The sequence below is a fragment of the Podarcis vaucheri genome (genome assembly GCF_965113315.1).
Source record: "Podarcis vaucheri genome assembly, chromosome: 1".
NCBI classification, from domain to species: Eukaryota; Metazoa; Chordata; class Lepidosauria; order Squamata; family Lacertidae; genus Podarcis; species Podarcis vaucheri.
The window spans coordinates 79717764-79740321 of NC_138759.1; the positions used below are offsets into that span (position 1 = coordinate 79717764).

At 42.4% G+C, this 22558-nt stretch overlaps 3 protein-coding genes across 11 annotated transcripts in view; 1 reads left to right on the top strand and 2 right to left on the bottom strand.

Moving 5' to 3' along the window:
- The window catches only part of EPS8L2 (EPS8 signaling adaptor L2), a 91570-nt gene extending 85697 nt beyond the window's left edge, over positions 1 to 5873 (bottom strand). Inside the window, exon 1 of the mRNA XM_082222234.1 lies at positions 5200 to 5873. The gene's annotated coding sequence lies outside the window, so the exon portion shown is untranslated. The remainder of the gene's footprint in view (positions 1 to 5199) is intronic.
- Positions 5874 to 9203: 3330 nt separating this feature from the next.
- Positions 9204 to 20315, bottom strand: TMEM80 (transmembrane protein 80). Of its 2 annotated transcripts, none has more exons than XM_082222332.1 (6): positions 20212 to 20315; positions 17434 to 17450; positions 13370 to 13463; positions 13185 to 13277; positions 11796 to 12019; positions 9204 to 10662 (listed from the first exon to the last, which is right to left on the bottom strand). In XM_082222332.1, the coding sequence occupies exons 1-5, from the start codon at positions 20228 to 20230 to the stop codon at positions 11814 to 11816; spliced, it is 429 nt and encodes a 142-aa protein (XP_082078458.1). In that variant the 5' UTR covers positions 20231 to 20315; the 3' UTR covers positions 9204 to 10662; positions 11796 to 11813. The 2 variants fall into 2 exon arrangements, with proteins under 2 accessions (XP_082078458.1, XP_082078459.1); XM_082222333.1 differs by lacking the exon at positions 13370 to 13463 and adding an exon at positions 14581 to 16200 and having other exon boundaries at positions 17288 to 17450; positions 20212 to 20285.
- A 614-nt stretch (positions 20316 to 20929) lies between these two features.
- The window catches only part of DEAF1 (DEAF1 transcription factor), a gene marked incomplete at its 5' end in the record, with an annotated part of 38704 nt that continues 37075 nt past the window's right edge, over positions 20930 to 22558 (top strand). For all 8 annotated transcript variants that reach the window (XR_014219635.1, XM_082222253.1, XM_082222248.1 and 5 more), the window contains 2 exons: positions 20930 to 21203; positions 22345 to 22442. Coding sequence is in view for 7 of the 8 variants with exons in the window: in XM_082222253.1 (XP_082078379.1) it covers positions 20930 to 21203; positions 22345 to 22442 (372 nt within the window). The remainder of the gene's footprint in view (positions 21204 to 22344; positions 22443 to 22558) is intronic.

Consider the following 22558-nt stretch of genomic DNA (forward strand, 5'->3'; position numbering starts at 1 on the left):
TCAACCCTCTGGTAAAGACAGAGGAGCTGGACAGGCAGAATCCTAGAGTCTGGCCATGTTGCTTGACCTGCCATTAAGCACAGAAGCTGAACCTGAAAAAACATATGTTTATGATGCTTTCCTCCCATGTCTCTCTCCCCCTGCTCCCCCCCCCGACATGTTACACCCTGGCTCTCTTGATTTTTTGAGTCATTAATATGAGTGAGACGTAATGCCTCTGTAAGCTCTACTGAAATTAGATTTCTTGAACCATAAACAGGGCTAGGGTAGGTGAATTTCTTGATGGTTTGGACCCAGCAAAATGGGCTTCCTCTATTGTTGAGCCCTGGAAGTCTTTCTAGTTTAACTAAATGTGCTTCTGAAGAGGAACAGCTGGACACACTGCATATATTACACATATTATAGCTTGCATTAATAGGACAGTTGTTAACCACCTGACTACTACCGTCATTCAAAAAACTAATAAAACCTATGTGTCATTTGTTGTGAGAAGAGCTTTCATCCAAGCCTTCAAGGGTGATAACTTGGATTAACTCTGAAATTCGTATACCTTTTAAACAAAAACTACAAGCCACGTGACAAAATGGCAAGAGCTGGCAATGTCTCTGGAGCTTGGCACAAACTTGCTTCTTGTTTCTGTATCTGTACAGATAAAGAACACAAACACAGTGGAAGGCATTGTTGATGACACACAACCACATTTTCCAAACACTAGTATCAGCTACATACACTGAAAAGGGGCTAGTGGTGAGGTGGCTAATTGTGGCAGTCATAGAATTATAGAATCTTAGAGCTGAAAGGGGTCCAAGGATCATCTAGTCCAACGCCCTGCAATGCAGAAATCTCAGCTGAAGCATCCATGACAGATGGCCATCCAACCTCTGCTTAAAAACCACAAAGGAAGGAGAGTCCACCACCTCTCGTGGGAGTCTGTCCCGCTGCCAAACACCTCTTACTGTCACAAAGTTTTTCCAAATGTTTACTCGGAATCTCAGTTATTGTAACTTGAAGCCATTGCCTCAAGTCTACCCTCAAGAGCAGGAGAAAACAAGCATGCTTCCTCTTCCTTATGACAGTCCTTAAGATATTTGAAGATGGCTATCATCCCTTCTCTCAGTCTCCTCTTTTCCAGGCTAAACATACTCAACTCCATCAAGCAGTTCTGGTAAGGCTTAGTTTCCAGATCCTTGATCATCATGGTTGCCCTCTCCACATGTTCCAGTTTGTCAATATACTTTGGACACAGTATTCCAGGTGTGGTCTGACCATGGCAGAATAGAGTGGTACTATTGCTTCCCTTGATCTGGACACTATACTTCTGTTGATGCAGCCTAGAAAAGCATTAGCTTTTTTTTGCTGCTGCATCACACTGTTGACTCATGTTAAGCTTGTGGTCCACCAAGACACCTAGATCCTTTTCATATGTACTGCTAGTAAACCAGGTGTCCCCCCATCCTATATTTGTGCATCTAGTTCTTCCTGCCTGGGTGCAGAACCTTACATTTGTTCCTATTGAAATTCATTTTGTTAGCTTGTGGCCAGTTCTCCAATCTGTTAAGGTCATTTTGAATTCTGATTCTGTCTTCTGCAGGATTAGCTACCCCTCCCAGTTTGGTGTCATCTGCAAATTTGATAAGCATCCTTATCAAAGCAACATCATTTATAAAGATGTTGAACATCACCTTCACATGACTGTCATTTGGGGTTAACTGGATACTTTATTTCAAACCTGCAAACATCACAATACCCACCCAATTTGAATGATGACTTGCACTCCACTCTTAGAACGAGGCAGATGTGCACTGAAATGAGCAGATAGGACAAGAAAAGTGTGCAAGTGTATGAGAAATCTGTACATTCTGTGTAAATCCATTTAAATTCTGTTATCTGGGATTTGCTAATACTCATCATAGACAGACTGATCATTGTGGTTTTCTTAAAGCCCCATGCTGAGAGACACATTTCTCAAATGAACATATCATCTTTAAAAAAGGTTCTAGATATCAAAACTACAAAGCAAACTGGCATAAAAAAGCTTGCTTTTAAAACCAAGGAGGCAAACATGACCCCTAATAATTATCTAAAATGTAATAATTACATTGGAACAATTATGATGTCAAATGGCAAGACAGCTGCCTGGTCCCACCTACCTGTCAAAGTTAGCTGTGAGGTGGGGAGAAAAAGACCTGACCCACCTTCCTGTTATGGCTCACCACTGATTAAAAGCTAGAAAAGATTCATTACTGTGTTATCCATGTGTATCCCAACTAATTACTAGCCATTGTTCATATTTCTACAAGTATCGGTATTTCTCAAATGTAGCCAGCTTGGTAGTCATTATCTCATTCAGTCTTCTTTTGCAGACTATGCACTAAGCTTAAGAAATTTATTTGTCAAGGCCATCTGGGAACTTCAAGGCTGAGCAGGGATTTGAAGACAGGTTCAACACTCACTTTCATAATTTTATTACCATGTTTTTATCTGTCCAAAGTCTAGACTACTCTGGCTTTCATAATTTCATGTTCATTTTTTCATCTGTCCAAAGTCCGCAGGCATGGATCCTTTGAGTGGGATAGCTTTCAGGACTTGGGGGGGGGGGTTCTATCCCCAATGGCGGCACCAGGATGGAGGCCCCCTCTGAGGTTGATCTAATGACCTATTATGTTTAGTATTAACTGAAATTCTGTTGTTGTTTTTTTACATTCAGCTCTTGAATATAATAACATTTCAAACAGTTTTGCCCAACAATTTAACGTGGAAGGTACTGATTCATTAAAGCTCAAAAGGAAGGTTTGGACAACAGCCTGGATTGGAAGGATTAATGACTGGGAGTTGCTGCGTCATTAAACTTCAGATAACAGACTTGGATAACATCCCGGATTGGAATGGAGTCAGAGGAAGCTGCGCTGGTCAAAAGGCAGTTGGAAAAATATATACTTACAAATAAAGCTGTATTCGATGGATGAAAGGATATATGACGTCTGACATGATTGAGAATTGTGGAACCAGGGATGGAGAATTTTAAAGTGTGAAAATCAAGATGTAGACAATATGAAAACAATGAGGAGAGGCAGGACTGAGATGTGGTGATATGCTTCAGAGGTCCAGACCATGGGGAACTCCGAAAAATTAATAATTATAATTTGGTCTTTTTTAATTTTTTTATTTTAATTGGATTATGATTGGATATATAGGATGCTTTTTTATTGGTAAATTAATAAAAATGATTAAAAAATAAATAAAAACATTTCCCACTTAAGTTCTTGTCACGAATTATGAACAAGTTTTATTGCTTGAATGAGTGATGCAAGATCCAGGGTGAAAAGTCAGATGGTCAAATGCCAGGTAGTCCCTTTCCACACTTTACATCTAATCAACCGATAAAACTACCTGTTTGTCTTATCTTGCCATGTGGTAAGGAGCATTTAATGACACATTAGGGGTGACCAAGTGGTGACATGGTTATCTGTATTCACCCTAAGAGAGACCCTTCACATTAAAGCAGTGGCACAACAAGTGCTGCCCAGTAACTTCTTCCCAGGCTGCTGAAGTAATAATTAGTGCCAAAAGTAATCATATGGACTATTCCTAACAAATTCCATCTCTTCCTCCCAGTTGGGATATAATGGATGGGTAGGAGCTGCACACCACCCTTACATCATGTAGTTGTGGCTTCCAGACAGTAGCAAGGCAGTGGGTGATGAAGCCAGGCGGAAGCAGCTCCCACACTGTTGCAGTAGCATACGAAGGGGCTTTGTTTGTAGTCAGTGTGCAGGTCGCTCTGATATATCCTCCCCTCCACGCACACTACTGCATTTCACAATCCCAGCAGATTCCAACCTCTTGTTTTATAACAGGTCCTTTTAACCTAAATTAGCAATCGATTTGGGACTTCTATGTGGACCATCCTTTCTTCTAGACAATGGAAGAACTAGACCACACTAATACTGTGAAACAGCCTTTGCCAACTTGATGCCCTCCAGATGTTTTGGCTTACGCCTCCCATCAGCCCCACCTGATTTATGTAAATGTTCATAACATTTTGGTAAACTGGAAGCTGGAGCAATTATAACTCTTGTTAATATGGCATTCTATTCACATGACTATAGAGTGTCATGTGGTGAGCACAAAAAATCCAGATATTCAGAATGGATCAAACTTCTTAGGACATCTTTACACATTGTGCATGGGAACAAATCCCCAAATACATGTCATCAGTGTAATTTTTGAACGACATCCAAATGCATAACTTGTGACTTCTTACAAAATGCATATGAGCAATTAGCATGAACTGAAAGGACGTGTGACATTCGTGTATGAAATACAAGTGTACTGTTAATAAACAATGCTCTCTTGCATCTCTTTTGTACTTGGGAACTGGATCCAGAGTACAAAATGTAAATATTAAGCAATGACCCTCGGCAGAATAACTTGAAATTTGTGAGTTAGGAAAGAAAGATCTGGTATGTCTCTGTTTACACTTCCAGGCAGTTACTCAGCATGGAAGAGCAGTCCTGCTGCTGCACATTATACAAAATTGCCCTAATTAAAGCCAAGGAACAATTATATCCAAGTGCCCCACTTGTCTGACAACGCAGTGATTAGTTCCCAGGGTTTAACATCAGGCAGCATTTCAGAAAGCTCTAAATTAAGATGACTTGCATTTATTGAGAAGAATTTGTACCAGTATTTTCCATATTTAAGCAAACACACCCACCCCAGGCCACTGCCAATATGATTTCACTAAACTAAAAACAAAACTCAACCAACATTTTCCCATGGTCGTAAGTTTGAGGTCCACTTCACAAAAGTGCAGCCAAGCAGACATAAAAGCGGAGAGAAAAAAGCCAACCAACTTTGGAATAAACTTAGCAGTGTGTCGATGAAGCTGAGCAACTGATAGCAAAGCTAGACTTTGTTTTCTAACGTAAGAGTCTTCCTTTGCCAAAACAGCACTCCCTGCTGGACCTTTCCCATTTGGGCAGAGATGTTGTAGTACGCCACAAAATAACATGGAGAAAATCCTGCTCCTTCTTCCCTTAACTTCTTCCAGAGTTTTTACCAGCACTCCCTTTCCCAAACACACTCCCTTCCTTACGCATGGGAAATATTCTTCGGAAGCTCCTCGTCAAACGCTGGGGAGCAGGGCGGGGGAGGAGGAGGGGGGGAAGAAATTAAAAACAACAACAATTCACTTACTTTTCCCTCAGAAGCCAGCTGGACTCTCCCAGTTTCCTGGGTCCTCGTAATTCCTTCCCCACTGAGCGGCTCCCTTCCTCTTAGTCCAGCTTCCCTGCCATTCTGAACTTGGGGCTTCCTGCTCTGCTGGGCTCAGCAAAGGGCTTCCCTGAGGTGACCGCCGACCTCCCGCCCAGGGGAAACGGTGCCCGCGGCTGAGATGGGGAAGAGGAAACGACCCTCTCCGTTCGTGACGGCTCCCGCTTCTTCTCGCTCCTCCTCGCCCTCCTTTCTCCCCGTGCAGACCTCGCAGCTCCACTGAGAGCAGGTGGAAGCGCTCGCTCAGCCCAGGCAGAGGAGGAGGGAGAGGTGGAGCCACCGGCCAAAAGCAACAGGTTACTATATAACCAGGAGGCTCCGAGTCGGGTATCTCTGCTGACACCTGGTGCAACGTTGGAGAAGCAGGACTGAGCCGCTGCCTGTGGAGACAGGCGGCAGAGGGGGCTTTATTTTTCTTTCTCTCCGAGACTTCGGCGAGAAAGGAGGTGATTTTGCTTCAGGTTTTCCTCCTTCGTCGTCTTCTCCCCGCCCCCTTTCAGTTTGGGGAAGGGAAATGAGCAACCTGGCGACGCTGTGGGGAAAACAAACCCACGTTTGTGAAAGGCACAAGCCGCCTCTCCCCGAGCTGGCGGCTGCCTGGCAGGCTCGCTCTGTCTGGCGAGATGTTTATCCAGCCAGAATAAGCCGGGCTCGGCCTGTCCTGGCAGCGCAAGGGTGGAAAATCTGTCGCGAGTTGGAGGGTGTGGCCACACGCATCTCTCCAACTCCGAGAAACAAAATGCAGAGGGAGAGAGTTTCACGGATTACCCAATTTTAGCAAGATGGATGGACTTGGGACTCGGAATGTATCTCCCCCCCCCCCCCCCGCAGACTCAAATGCCAGCGAGCACAGCATAGAGCTCAGCAGTTTTGTTGTATCGATAACGTGGAAGTGATAGGTTGTCTCTCTGGCTTGCAAGGGAGGGAGAGGGAAACCAGGAAAAGGGAGGTGCTGGGGTAGATAAAGTACATTTCTGTTCTGCAGTTTGAAACGGGTGGAAACAATTCCCTTGGCTTCCGGGGTCTTGAAATGGACCCAGGGTTTGAAGCAATATACTGTGTGCCCAAACAGAAGTCCCAGCTCAAACTAGCGCGTGCTTCCTCGGAAGTAAGTCCCATCAAGTTCTAGGAAATTAACTTCAACGTGCATAAAATTAAGAGCATTTTCCCTGCTCAGCAATTTGCCAGTGGAGTCCTGCACAATGCAACACTCACAACAATAGTTGGGTGGTGAGATTTTTGTCCCAACTTCTGAACAAGAAAATATGCTGCCTTTATGCAGAATTGGACTACTGGACCACTTAGCCTAATTACCAGCTACTTCCGTTTGGGGCACCTCTGTGCACTTTTGTACATCATGATTTGGGCTACCCTCAAAGTGTATAGTGGCAAGACTGAAAAAAGGAAATACTTTTTTCATTTTGGGCACTATAAAAATGTGGGACACAAAGCTAGCACTGAATATAGTCGTTTGACAGATTTAGGCAAAAATATGGCAATTAATAGCCAGCAGAAGCCAAGACAAAACTACCAATGAACAAGAAATCTAGAAAGCACAGAAATTATTCTGTTGTAGGCACATGCCAGTTTGCCTTAGAAGCAGATTACAGGGTAATACACATTTCTTTACACTTAAAACAAATTGTTACTAAAGAGTGTAACATAGTGAATCAGACTGTGTAGTATCCTATGGTTAGCACACATGGCAAAAGTGCTAAGTTTTCCACGTTTCATTGTGAATGTTATGTACATACAGCTTGTGAATGTAGAAGTGAAATCCAAGTAGGAAAGTGTGATGTGCTTCTCTTATTTTCTGCAAGTAAAGACTTCACAGTGCTAACACACAGCTTGTTACCAAGAAGCAAACACAAAGTCGTTCCTTAAGGACACTAATTGTGTTTTGTGTTAAAGCCAAAAAAAATGCTGACTTCTTGTGGAATGCACTTTATTTGTGTTTCATTTCCTTTTATTTCTGTTGGGCTTACAAGCAAAGAAACAGTCTGAAACAATGTAGCCTTATCTCTTCAAAATATCTGAGGGCATTAAATCCCAGGAGATGAATGTGCTATCAGAATTTTAGATCAAGCTGATGACAGCTACCTCAAGTTGTGTACAGAACAAGTGCTTTTTATTTGAGACATAACCACCACCCAAATAATGATCTCAACTTCTGGGGGGAAATGTGCTCATTTCATTTTTATTGTATTTTTCATTAAAACTTGCTCATCCTGTTTCCAGAAGGGTTTGGCCTTTTAATTATACACTCCCAAGAGCCCAGCATGTTTAGCAATTGTTGTTTGTGACTTTACCATGACAATTTATGCTCATGCTCACAAAAATGGTCTCATGAACACTAACAAATACCTCCAGCAGGTCAGGAGCAGCAGAGAAAAAGATTCAGGCAGTGAACTAGTTAACTCTGCAGATCTGTTAAAATGATTATGGGCAATCTCACATCAACATATAGGGGCTTCCTCTATGTGTGTTCATGACATGTGGCTGTGTAGACACATGGGAGAAACAGAACATATAAAGGCAGTCTAAACCCACTGAAATATATATGATTAACATTAAACCGGAAGGTTAACTCTGCAGGCTGCAAGAAAGCATATGAACAGAAGAGCCTGCTGGATCAGGCCAATGAGCCACCAAGTCCAGCATCATGTTCTCACATTGGCCAACCAGATGCCTGTGAGAAGCCTGCAAAAATTCCTGTGGTTTTCATAAACATTACTGCCTCCAACAGTGGAGGCAGAGCACAGCCATCATGGCTATTGGCCATCAATACCCATCTCCTTCATGAATTTGTCTAATCTTTTAAAGTCAGCTAAACTGGTATCCATCACTTCATCCTGTAAGAGCTTCATGGTTTAACTAGGTCCTGAATTTTCCAACATTCAGCTTAATTGTATGTCCACAAGTCTTAGTATTACGTGAAGGAGAAAAACTTTTCCCTATCCCCTTTATCCATGCCATTGATAATTTTATAAAGTTCTATCATGTCACCGCTTACTCTCCTTTTCACTAAACTAAAAAGTCACAGATGCTGCAACCTTTCCTCAGAGGGAAGAAATTGTAAGAAGGAGGAATTCACAAAAATGGCCCACCTCTTCTACTCATAGAAGCCTCCACTGGATCAAAAAGCCTTCTATAGTGCCACAGAGGGACACAAATGGATACAACCCAATGTGTGTGGGGTTTTTTTTATTCCATTTAGAATATGGTGACCAGTGAGCTATTGCCACTGTTATTTCACCACTGAGAAGGAAAATGCAAAACTGAAACATTATTTTGTGTCCTGGGTGGTCATGGGATCTTGTAATATTGCAATCCTATGACATTCATGTGAAATACCAATTTAACTTAATAGTAAATATTTTCAAGTAAACATGCTATGCTGTAGGATAAGGTTGTGAATAACTGATGCTAAGGATCTCCCTTTTGCATGAGATAGTATATACAACTAACTAACTAACTAACTAACTAACTAACTAACTAACACAGCAGGTGGCACTGTGGTCTAAACCACTGAGCCTTGGGCTTGCTGATCAAAAGGTCAGTGGTTTGAATCCCTGCAACGGGGTGAGCTCCTGTTGCTCGGTCCCAGCTCCTGCCAACCTAGCAGTTTGAAAGCACGCCAAAAAAAAAGTGCAAGTAGATTAATAGAGGGAAGGTAAAGGGAGTTTTCGTGCGCTGCTCTGATTCCAGTGTTCCGTTGCGCCAGAAGCGGCTTAGTCATGCTGGCCACATGACCCAGAAAAAATGTCTGCAGAGCGGACAAAGGCCAGCTCCCTCAGCCTGTAAAGCAAGGTGAGCGCCGCAACCTCAGAGTCGTTTGTGACTGGACTTAACTGTCAGGGGTCCCTTTACCTTTAGTATGTACAAAGTAGGTGTGAAGGGGATCACCAAAGATATGCAAATAAATGTGCATCACTATGCATCAGTTTATTAACCACAAACTATGAGTGGTGACTCAAGGGTGGGGGAGCACCATGTCAACTTTGACTTCCCACACATTCCCACCCACCCAATTCTCAGTACATAGAGAGTTGGAAGGAGTCAACCATCACTACCATTTACAGGCTTTTGGCTGAGAAACTGAATTCATTCTGATAAACTAGATAATCCTGTTCTGCTGCGTTGGAATATAAAAGGTAATTCAAAAGAACTCTTTGTATGTGGTGCTGTATGCAAGATGTGCTCAATAATAATGCTTACAAAATCCTGACATCAACATGTTTGTTATCTCAAATCTCACTACTTTCTGGACAAACAGCCCTGTCAAAGCGCCAATTCTCTTATGCAGCAATCTGCAAACATATTTGAAAGAACTCCAGGGACTAGAAGGTTTTTGTAAACTGCTCTAAGGTCCTAGGTTTTTATTTGTTTTTAACCATCAAATAGTATATGGATTTTATTTAATAAAGAAATAAAATCAAAGCTTCAGGAGTGAACCTGAAACATGATATATGACGTTATTTTAGATTCAGCATATCTGCCCACCAGAGTTACCCTCTTCTCTTCAAGATTTTTACACTTTGTAGTATTATTATTATTATTATTATTATTATTATTATTAATTGTATACCACCCAGGGTGGTTCACAACAGAAAAATACAAAATGAGAATACAAAACTGGTTCACATCATACTTCACACTGTGTGTAAGGAGTGTTTCTACACTTCCCACTGTGAGGAACTTAACTGAACCACAATAGGCATACCCATCAGCTCAATTAGTATCTGTTAAATGTGAATGATTTGAAGTCTGTTTATTCTTAGCGATAGAAAAATAGAAATATATACTGTCCATAAATACAAATTTAAAAATATGATAATCTTTCAATACACTTCTTAAGATTTCTTGTAGAAAAACACAGCTCTAAGATACACCACAAAACATAAATCTAGGTGAAGGAAAGCCCACATTGGACATTATACATAAAAGTGCTATACTAAAGAAAAATATATTGGCTTAGATTGTAAATGAGGTTCTGATGGCAAGTTCCCGCATGCTGAGTTCTGCTAACAGAATGTTCCTGCTTGTAGAAGGGAGGGCAGCACTTTCATCAGTCTCCCCTCCCCAACTGCAGCCCCTTGAATGTCCACTCAGGAGGGTCAGGGGACATTTCAGTGTATCAAGAGAAGTTTAGGGGGAAGGGAAAATTGGTTTTAAAAAATAAAATAAAATGCTGTCTTCCACATACTGAAGGAGCCCTTCCATTTGCAGAGGGGACTAATTAGAACCCAAGGCATAAAATACTGTAGTACCCAGAAGATCAACATGGAATTCACCTTTCCAAAGTGCATATGAATTGAATTTGTCTTGAAGTCACTGGATTTGGTCTTAAAATTATTTTTCTCATATCACACATCTTTTAGATACCTGAAAGCAAAAATAAGACCACAGCAATGTCACGTGGATATACTTATCAAAATCATCCAAATTCAAGAGTAAAATTAAGTAGCCTACAGTATACATAGCAAGGCATGACCTGTACTCAACTAAATCTGTTTTGCAGAATACATTAGGCAATATCCAACAGTGTTTGTCCACCAGTGGAACAGGCACCATTTGTGAAAAGGATGTCTCCTCCTGCACATACCCAAACCTGCCCTTAAAGGTTACGGTGACCCTCCAGAGCAGCTGGGGAGGGATGAAGGCTGCATGGGAAAGGAGAAGGGGGGATCTGCTCATGCAACACTGGATATTGCTCTTTCATTAATAAAATGTATCTTTAAAATATTTTGAAAACTATTCTTAGAAACCCGTAATTCTAACTTTAACTGGGAATTAGGCTTATGATAATGTACAGCTAAGATACCAGTTTCCAAGCAACTTTTAAAAGATTGCTACATTCTTTTGAAATTTTCACTATAAATGCTTATGCATGGTCTGATACAGTACAGTAACATGTGATTTAGTTTCACTGATTCCACTGTTAAGACCACTGAAATGAGTAATCAACTCAAAGAGCTGCAAAAATTAATCACAAGGGTCTGGCTAATATTTGAGAGATGATTCAAGCTTTATGAAGCACTTTATTGCTACCTACTTACCGTGTATCTTCCAAGGAACGAGAGGTCAATGCCTCTAATCATATGGTATACTCACAGTGGGGAACTGTGGGTAATCCCTGGGATCTGTCCACAGCATGAATTTCTACATTTGTAGAAGCATGTTTTCATTGAAACAATGAGGTGCTCACCAAAGTCAGGCAAAGGACAAACAGCAAGCTTGTCTGCCACCAAAAATGTGGATCAGCCTTGATCTGAGTATCAACATTTAACTCCAAACTTCAATTCAAACAGAGACCACCACTATATAAGCTATGCTAAGAATAACCCTGCAGAATGTGTTACATGTTAGTTCATGATGGCCTCATGGAACTTTGCAGTGTAGCAAGAACAGTTATGATAGTGTTTATACTCGAGAACATCAATCCCATGTACTTTTACAAGGATCAATTAAAAATCTGTATTGCTTATTTAAAAAGAAAATACAGAATATAGGTTTACCACAGATAGCAACATGAGTTAGCTGACAAATGCAGCAATGGCTATGACTTGCAGGATTGCTTCAAGTCCACATATGACAAGCAGTACAACATTAATGATGACATCTGCTCGCAGGACATATGTTTGCCACACCAGAAAGTAGATGGATAGGATTATGCTGCCAGCAGTGATCACAAGACTGATACCCAATGGATATTCTTCTTCTGTTAGATTCCCTTTGGTACCTAGTGAAGTTTTAAAAAAATACACAAGCACAATTGACAAATGATGAATGTGATAGCTCACAAAAATCCAAATTCAAAGCAACTATAATGGCCTTTTACTAGCTGCACCCACCTAGTATGATAGGTATGATGTTTCTTGGGCCAGGAGAGCCTTCAGAGGCTAACACAGTGTATACTGGAGTTTATAATAGAAATACCCCTTTTCAACCACCATGATCCACAGAACCCAGCAATACTCTCATTTTACCATGGGCACCTAGTGCAGTGGGGCTGTTGCTGCATTCCCCCTCCTATCAGAAGCATTCCATCTACTTACCAAGAAAGGCAGGGCAGGGACATGGGCAGGGCTGTGTGGGCACACTGGTGAAAGCCAATTTGGTGCTTCTGACACTAAACTGATACAGACTCAATCTCTCTGTTCTAGCAAGTGGCAGTGGTGCCACTGCTAGCACAGTGATGGCACAGCACAGCCAGTGGTGGAGCATATGCCCGCGCTGCCCAGGGCAGGCGCAATCCCAAGGGGGGGCGTGGCGCAGAGGATAGCCACTCGGTTGCCCAGAGCGGCGCGCGCACCCTGCAGATGGGGGTGGAGTGAGCTGCCAGTGGCAAGCAAACAGCACGCTGCCCACCCGCGACTCCCAAACCTCCCCCAAGCTGTCAAAACGAAGGGGGAGGGGGGAATGCCACTGGCAAAGCGGTGCTGCTCCCCCACATCCCGATAGCTCAGGGTAAGCTTGGGAGTCGCAGGCAGGCTGAATGTCACCCCCCTCAGTGAGGGCACCTGGGGTGATCCACTCTCCCCCCCCCTTCCTATGCCCCTGAGCACAGCCTCTGCTCCTGATTTTTATGGTTTAGTAAAATTGCCCTCTTTTAGGATGCAACTGATAGACTCTTACTTTAGCACTTACATCCAGGCAAACATGCATTTGACTGGAGTGTAACCTTGACAAACATATCCCTTATTTAACTAGTATTTAGCAAAGTCTCATTTGCACTTTTACCCATGTAGGTCCGTCAGCCATTTTAATGTTTAACATTAAAAGTATTTAAATGTGTTGTAAAATAATTGGTTAGGTGTCATGAATCAGCATGTTTCGACATGTATCCTTACCAAAGGATTAATATTTAACAATGATTCTAATGTGCATGCTGCTATCCAACTTACCAAAGTATAGCCTGATTGCTTCAAGAACTGCCATAATGAACAGCAATATGAGATCAAGAGCTAAGAAATCATCTGGATACGTGAAAACCTGACCTGCCAATGAGCAAAGTATAGATAATGAAAAAAGACATGTAACAAGAGGTCCACAATACAGCTATTTTAACTGTGTATTTGAATTAACTTACTTTTATAAATAATCATCATCAGGGTTGCTAAAAAATAAAATATATAATAAACTACATTTAAATAGAAAAGAACCTGTAAGGGAACAGATGACAGCTGGCAGTTTCGGTCAAGGAAATTGGTTTTAAAACAATCAAATCATGTCCCATCCCCTGTCCCCCACTTCAGACAGCAACACTCCAAGGAAATAGATAGAGAGGGGTTTCTCAGCCCTGCTAGTTGAGATGCTGTTAACTAGAGGTTTACCAAGGACCTCCTGCATACAAAGCATGTGGGCTGCTATAGAGCTATGGGCCCTCTCAAGGTATGGCAATGTACACTTTAGATGAAACATTTATTGTGAAAACTGTTGATACAGAAGGTCTTGTTAAAGTTAAAAAAAAGTTCTTGAAAGGGTATCTGTATAAAACTATTTGTTCAAGCCACGGGATTTGTTTTACAGGGATTTTATGAAGGCTGAGAATAAGTTCAAAGGCAATTTAACTTTCACAGTCCATTAAGAGGAAGACTATTCCTGCAGTGGCTTTATGAAAATCTTGTATGATTTGGAGTATGAATTTTCAAGTGACAGAAGTCTTTGCTGGGTTATTTGCACTTTCAAAATAATGTACACTGGTATTTCAGTCCTCAAAAGTCTTAGAAAATAAAATTACTGGCCATGGACTGGGAATACCCAGGACTTTTCAATCCTGGCTCAGTCAAATTCCTATTCTAATTCCATCCTACATCTTAAGATTCCAACACACTAAATATTATAAGCACCATTCTAGTTGTAAGAAGAACCACCTACTTGAATTTTATTGACTAGTATTCAGCTAAGGTTTAATCAGAGTGGACTCAATGAAATGAACATGACTAAAAGTTAGGTTTGTTAATTTCGGTGGATCTATATCCAGAAAAACTGAGTTTAAATACCACCCATTAAACTTGCAATGTCTACTGATCAAGATCAGAAAAACTTGAGAAGGCAGTGCTCATGACAGCTGGCTCATCAGATCTGTAACCCTGAAGCACATTAGGACTGGGTTTGGAAGCTTCCTACTGAATCACTAAGCTCACCTGGTGGCCTTCAACACAATTGTTCTGCCACATCCTAACCTTCCTCAAGGAGTTGGTGTGAGGAAAAATAATTTGCTTTGCATTTTATAGACTGAAATGTGCCACAGAATTTAATAGCAATCTAGATCAGGATAAACTAAGGTTTCTGCCATACCTCCTATGAAGAAATGATAATGGTTTAATGATTTTTCTGCTTCTTCTAACAATTGTAAATCCATAGAATTCAAATTGTAATACAATGAAATGCAATATAAGAAATATAATAAGCAATAAAAATGCAATTAAAAATCAACAGGCATATTCAATCTGATGGATGCACCATCTCCAACTGCAAAATCCACTGACATGCCATGGAGCACATGAATGAAGCTTGTGGTGGTTCACAGACTGATTTAGGAACTCCTGACGTAAGAGTTTGTGTTGTACCTTCCAAAGATTTCTATGGTATTTTGCTTAACCCAAACTGTGAGCTGAGCTGCATTCTAGCAGAGGGGACTGATAATGGAGAGTAAATGATTCACATGTGGAAGGTTTTGCCATTCCATTCATGGCAATGAGAACCACGTGTGCACTTTGGGTTCCATTTCTCCATCCAAATGTATAAACCATGCTGAGCCCAGGTTCAGGGGCCATCTATAAGCAAGGTTTTAAGTGGGAAATGCAACTCACACTATCATGCTAAGAAAATCTCAGCTAATTGCACACTAAGAGGTAGGGAATAACCCAGTATAAAGTGGAATAAGTTGATAACATCATGGTTATCTTATAAATCCCCTTTTAAAAAAATTCAATCTTTATTGGTTTAAAATCAACACATACACACAAAGAAAGCTTAGAAAAAGAAAAGAAAAAGAAAACAGAACAAAAGAAAGACAATACATCTCTTATAAACAAAAAGAAATAGAACAATATATCGCGAATGCACAAAAATATTCTAGCTTTCAACTTCCGACTTCCTTGATATGGGTTCTTTGTTTCCTTAATTACGTGCCTCTATTTATTCAATAAGCTTAAACTTTATTAAAACCTGTTTGTGTTCTTTATACCTTATTCAATTCCGACAGTCAAAGCATTCTAAAGTTTTTATATGGGGACACTGTTCTTTTAAATATTGTCTGAAATCTCCCATTCCCTTTCAAACTTTTGGGTTGATCGATCTCTGATCTTTTCCGTCATATATGCTAGTTCCATATATTCAAACAGTTTTACTTTCCACTCCTCTTTTGATGGAATTTTATCTCCTTTCTACCCCTTGTCAATCAGCATCCTCGCTGCTGTTGTTACATGCAAAAAGATCCTTCCTTTCTCTCTTGGGATGTCTGATGCCATTATGCCTAAAAGAAAGGTTTCCGGTTTTTTATTAAACGTTATTTTGAACAGTTTGTTTAAAAAATTCATTTTATATAAGTTCCCAAAAGCTCTTTATTTTTTTTTTGCAACCTCACCCTATGAGGTACATCGTTCCCTCTAACTCTCTACACCTCCAGCATAAAATTGAGCTGGTTCTGTACATTTTGGACAGTTTGCTGGAGGTATGACCTGTATAGCATCTTCATAAAGTTTTCTTTTATAGTGAAGCAGGCTGTGAATTTCAAATCCCTACTCCATAAATTTCCCCATTCCACCATTTGTATATTGTAACCGAAATCCTTCGCCCACTTAACCATGACTGATTTTACCTCTTCTTCCTTTACTTATAAATTCCTGAAGGACACCTGAAGTGCACAAACAAAGTGCACAATCAATTGTTGATTTCTGTCAGTTTTCTTCAGTTCTATAAATCCAACAGCAGCACATAAGGAGTCAACCTTCCAAAACAGAGCAATGCTTAAACAGCTGAAGTGTGCTTTCTCTACATTGTTTTGACGGTCCTTTTCTATTTTTACAGAAAAAAGGAAATACACCAGTCTTGCTGGAACACATGAATTCCTGAAAGTGAGGTACTTGCTCTTGGAAACAATGCCTGTAGGCACTCTGCACACTCATACAGTGTCAAATATTTATTTGAAAGAATGAATCTGAAGGAGCCATGCCCATTTAGTTAAGTCCCACTGACCTGAATGAGACTTATTTCTGAGTAGGCATGCATAGGACTGCACTATAAAAGACCTACAGGTAATAGCTACATTCCAGCTTGTGGAGTGGATGTCAGTTCTACTGAAACAGAACTGAGTATTCACATTCTCCAGACTGAAGTATTGAGAATGAAAATGAAGGAATTGTAGCAGCAGAAATATTTGAAGACTGTCTGGAATGCTTTTTGGGGAACTTGTAATACAAACTATTACCCATGTGTCTGGAGTGTTGGGGGACCCTCCAGAGCAGATTTGGGTGGACATGGTGGGGGGGGATGACTGCAGGTGAAAGGAGAAATCAAAGAAAATTGCTTCCTGATCCATTCTGCTGATATAACCCTTATCATCAGCTGAGTAAGACCAATGCATACAACTCTATTTTATGGGGACCACTCTGATCATTTCATTTCTTAGTTTCCCAGACTATAGATTAATCAAGTTCTAGTACAGTACTTATAATCAGTGACAACATATACTGCTTTTGCATATCTCAAATTTCACTATGAATTTACAAACTAAAACCTATTGGAGTATAATGAAACGTAACAGTAGTTTTAAAACTTTCCACCTTCAGCAACACACACACACACACACACACACACACATATATATACACACACACACACCCCATCCATCTGGTTGGGTTTCCCCAGCCACTCTGTGCAGCTCCCAACAGATTATTAAAAATACGATAAAACATCAAACATTAAAAACTTCCCTAAACATGGCTGCTTTCAAATGTCTTCAAGTAGTATTCCCCATGTCAATTTGTTTGCTACTGAATACCTGCATTGCATTATATTCTGCAACATGCTTGACTGTCCATAGTCCTCATTGAGGAACCCCAAAGAAGCATTCACATAACACATTTGAAAATCACAGATAGAAAGAAGCAAACTTATTTCATCATCTGAATAAATGAGAAAGGATACAACAGATGTTGCTCTTCCTGTACATAAGACAAAAATAATAATTAGCAGAGTCTATAATTTTTGGACCAAAGATTAAAAACCTAAGAATGGCTGAATACATGTTGTACAGCAGAAATGACTTTTTTTCAGAGCTACTGAGAAAACAATTTAAACTATGACAGTAGCCAGTTAGAACACGAACAGCTCACCTCAAAGCTGTAAACACAATGCTGAAAAATCTATTTCATACCACCCCTACTCCCTGCAAGGATAATGCTGCAATTTACAAACCACTTAAGTCATCTTGGGCATATTTTTCAGTTTAGGGCTACAGTCTTAAACACACTACTGAAGTAAGCCGTAATGAACACAACAGAACTTATTTCTGCACAAACATGCACAGAGTTATAGAACCAAAGCCTAAAACTGATCAGAATGTTACGTTTTAAAGCAAGAAGTAACAAAGCTAGGAAGGACATAAAGAATTCAGTCATTCATCACTGTCATACATTATTAGGCTTACATAAAATGCTTGATGTATAACCTAGTTACACAAAGCAGGTCTCTATCCCCCTCTAGTGAATTAAGCATGCTATGGTTTCTAAGTCTGTGAATTATTTCAACAGGAGCCTAAGTCAGTCTTTAAATCAGATTGAAACAAAATTAACCTTTAGATGTAGTTGAAGTTACACTTTATAGTGCAAACAATTCATAAGATGTGGGCATGACTGTAAGATGGAGGTGTAGCCTGAAATTATATTTAATGTAAGATAGCTTCTGGTACACTATGTTTAAGCAACTGATAGGTATGGATACCCTCTCCATCTAATCCAACATCTACAGTCTCATGAATGCCACTTTAAAAAATAATACATATATCTGTGAACTGTCCCACATGAGAGTTTATATTATTCATTACATTACTAATGTCACCTGCAGCCCTCCAACCCATAACTATCACACACACACACCCATGTATTTAAAGTACATGGTCACAGAAACACTCCCAGTAAGAATCACAATGCCTGTGTTATTGGCCAAATTATTTTTGTGAACCCCCAAGCACCTAATATAGTGAAGCAGCCATATTAAACTGCAAAAATAAAGGTCTAATAGTAATAAGGGTTGTAACCAACAAAGTAATGTAAGAGAAACTTCCACACATGCAGCAGAGCACCCCCTCCATCCACACCATTCCCAGATTTGCTCAGGGTTCCCTCCCACCGGCCCTCCAGAGCAAATATGGGGGAGTGTTCAGTTGTAGGAGAGGGAGATGTTCTGTTACACAAATCAAAGTTGTTCTGCTCATGCAGTGGCTTTGCTGGATTCGACCCACAGCCATTAATGTGTGCCCACTCTTGACTGCTCTGAAGTGGCAAATGTGGCATCCCATCCAGTAAGTTGAGGGTCATTTCCCACAAATACAATTCATTTTTTTTTTTGGGGGGGGTACATATTCATCCCACTTTTTCTCCCCTGTGCTCAGGGTACATATCCTGAGTCTAGCCCACTCCTTTTGTCCTTACAATAACCTGAGAATTAGGTTATTATGACAGACAGCAGTGGGCTCAAAGTCACCCATATTTGGACCAAGGTCCCAGGTATGTCCAGTAATCTATGCATCAGCCTTCCCCAACTCCAACCAACATGGCCAACAGCTAAGGATGGTGAGTGCTTGAGTGCTTAAATAGTGCAGGGGTGGGGAACCTGGAGCACCATAGGCAACAGTCTACTTCATCACTTATAAAAGCTCACAGTAAGTCATTCAAAAAGCTGCAGGCCTGATCACAATTACTAGGGAGAAAAGAATCCATTTAATGTAATGAGATTTTGGCTCTGTTGTTACTTGAGGTGGCAAACCTGCTAGGGGTGGGGAACCTTTTTCAGCTTGAGGGCTGCATTCTCTCATAGGACACCAGTGATGGGCAGGGCAGGAGGCAAAAATGGGCGGAGCAACAGCTAGGACTCTCACTTTTGTACAGGCTGCATTCCAGACACACAAAAGCCAGGGGTGTGCGTGTGTACACACAAACACACACACCTTTCGATCCAGGCAGCCACAGTTCAAGGCCACATTCCAGGGAAGCCAAAACAAAAACAAAACCACCAGAGGAGAGAGCAGAGCAGTGCCTCTGTAAGGGGTGTGGGCTGGGTGCCCATGCCCAAGGCTATCTGCAGGACAGGAGGGCTGCATTTGACCCCAAGGCTCACTACTCCTGGACTATACCGGATTTAATTCTGGCTGCAGGAGGAGGCTTTTGCAATTAAATGAATTACTTCTCGATACCGAAAACCCCCTCCATGTAGAAAAGAAATGTCAGGGGGAAAGGCTAAGCTGAAACACAACCTTTCACCCTGATATCTAGTTTCCTATGTAAAATAATGTTATGTTGGAGGGTGCCCATGGTGGAGAAGCATTCAATCAGGCTGACACTACGCCCCCGTCAGAGGCGATAGCGCTCTGCTTAGGAGACTTGCCGCCTCAATGAGAACTAGACACCTAAGCCCTAATCACCAACACTTACAAAACGCAGAGAAATTCCTGCGTGGACGTACTGCGGGGTTGCAATCTGAACCTCATTTACTGAGGAATAAAACGCCACTCCGAGCAAGAACGCGCATTTTTGCTTCTCTGTTGCCATAGAAACCTATTTACCAGGCAAGGCCAACACAGCCCAGTGAGCAACCGGCGGCCTCGTCACCAGGCTCTGGAGCCGCGCGCATGATTAGGGGAACCGGGCCTGCCTCCCCTCACTCGCCCTGGCGTTAACAGCGGCGCCTTAGCAGCACTGAGCTCACCTCGCCTGACGGCCGCCATTTTTTCGATCCCCCCCGCCTCCCGCTCGCTCTCCGCCCCGCCTCAGTTCCTCCAATATCCCGATAGTCCTTGCGCAGCCTCACTCGGGGCCTCGTGAACCTCCGCATAGTGCCGTTCGTTGCTTTTCGCGCGGGCGGGATTGCCCAACAGATTTCGGAGCTCAGGCGTTCGGGCTGAATCGGACAGCTCCGGTCGCTTGGGATTGTGAGGGGCGGGATTCAGAAATCCCTGTTCGGCCTTTCCCGCTCGCTTCCCGCTTACGCCCTTCGATTCGGTTATAGCCGGAAAGACTCGGGTCTCTTCGGCAATCGCCGTCGGTCGCCGCTTTTGAGAAGCCGAGACGAACCTGGACCAGTTCGGGCGCCTTCGCAAGCTTTCGGCCTCGTTCTAGATCTCTTCAATTGCGAATTAGGCTGATCGGAAGAGGTCGGCTTAGATCGGGAACTGTTCGGGATTTTTCGGGTGAGACCGAAGCGGCGCTCCGGAGGCCTCAGCCAGGGTTGCCATCGGCAGCACTCGGGAGAGTACTCGGGCAAGATCGGAGAGGGCCTTGGGCAGTTCGTTTCGTCACTCGGGAGCCGTCAAAGAGGCGCTCGGGTGAGATCGGAGACGAAATCTCAATCGGACGGCCTCGGCTCACCTCGCTTCGGTCACCCCCCGCGCCCCCTCCCCAACACCCCCGGGTAAAGGCCTCTTCGGATGGAGGACTCGGACTCGGCCGCGAAGCAACTGGGCTTGGCTGAGGCCGCGGCGGTAGCTGCCGCCGCTGCAGTTGCTGCGGCGGCAGCAGCTGCGGCGGCCGCAGACGGGTCGGAGCACCAGCAGGGTGAGGAGGCGAGTGGCTCGGGGGCGGAGCCACCAGAGGAAGAGGAGGTGACGGCCGTGACCGTAATGGCGGCGGATGCGGAACACATCGAGATGGGAGCCGAGTCCCTGCCGAGCAGCGACGAGGCCACCGCGGCTGCCTTCGCAGGTCAGCGCACCCGGCGCATGCGCCCAGGCGCCCAGCCAGCCAGTCCGTTCAGCTTCGCCCCTGACGCTTAGCTGGTTCTCGCTCGTGCGCTTCAAGGAGTGTGAATGGACCCCCGCCTGCTTTTTGTAACATCACGTTTTGAATCCTCGTATTGCATCAGACACCACTCTGCTCTGTGGAAGTATTTCGCACGTTCCTCAGCCGCTGTTAGTCAAGTGTATAGAAATCACGTGTACACATGCATATGTGAATCAGCTCTGAGACATAGTATAGTGGAGGAGTCGTCGCTGTCATGGCTGCAGTGTTTCATTTCTACTGCTCCCTGAGTCATAGGGCTACTGGACCTTTAATACCGTGGTAGGGAGTCTTGTTGGCCCTGCTGTTTGGTGATAATGGGAGCTGGAATCTCAACGTCCGAAGGGCCACAGGTTTCCCAGGCCTGCTTTGACAGCAGCTTGACAAGCAGAAATCTAGCAGATGTAGGGTTCCTCTATAGTTCCCAAGGGAGAGCTGTGCCTGTTTAATTTCCGCCTGTCAGCCAACTGAAGAAAGACATGGAGCCCTGCTTTGTAGTGATTAGATCTGACAACCCTAAACACAGCAATATAACTTTGTGTGCATTTATAAGTTTCATTTTTTAGTTTGTCTCAGGAAATATGGCTGGATGTCTGAAATGCATAAAATATCAAAGTAGCATACAATAAAGCGTCACTCATTTAAAAATTAAACATTTGAAAAAGCAAGTGAAGTGGAAAGTTCTGTAAATACATGCATACATTGACCTCAGTCATACACTGGGACTAAATCTTGGAATTCGATGAACTTTATTTCTGAGTAGACACACACACATAGGACTGCACTGTAAAAGGGAAATGTTTCCCACTGCATCTCACCACTTTACATTTAAGTGCAGTCACTATATTGGTGGCTTATTACTAATTAGCTGTGCTCACTGAGCCAAAACTGTTTGCTTTATGCATTGAAATGCACACCTCAGAGGGAGAGAGATCATGGGGTACCTTACACCTAGATAGTTGGATAAGAAAAACATTTGCAATTGCATGTTTTACTGCATGGAATTTATCTGGTCCATGGGAGGCTGTAGCAGAAAATTAAACATTATTTTGGCCATATTTTACAGAAGTGACTACAGTAACTGTAGCCAACGTGGGTGCCTCTGCAGACAACGTATTCACTACTTCAGTAGCGAATGCAGCATCTATTTCAGGACATGTTCTGGTAAGGTCAGGGTTGATTCATTCTCCAGTATTTATTCCTTCATATTTAATATTTTGTGTGTGATAAGTAACATAAAAGTTGTGTGTGTATGTCGCTATGACAATTCATCAATCCAA

Bases quoted from the DNA above. Each gene is read 5' to 3' on its own strand.
- TMEM80 (XM_082222332.1), bottom strand. The intron at 13,278-13,369 runs GTAAGTTAATTC...GCTCATTGGCAG, and splicing joins GATGATGATTATTTATAAAA to GTCAGGTTTTCACGTATCCA. The intron at 12,020-13,184 runs GTAAGTTGGATA...AAACTTCACTAG, and splicing joins AGCAATCAGGCTATACTTTG to GTACCAAAGGGAATCTAACA.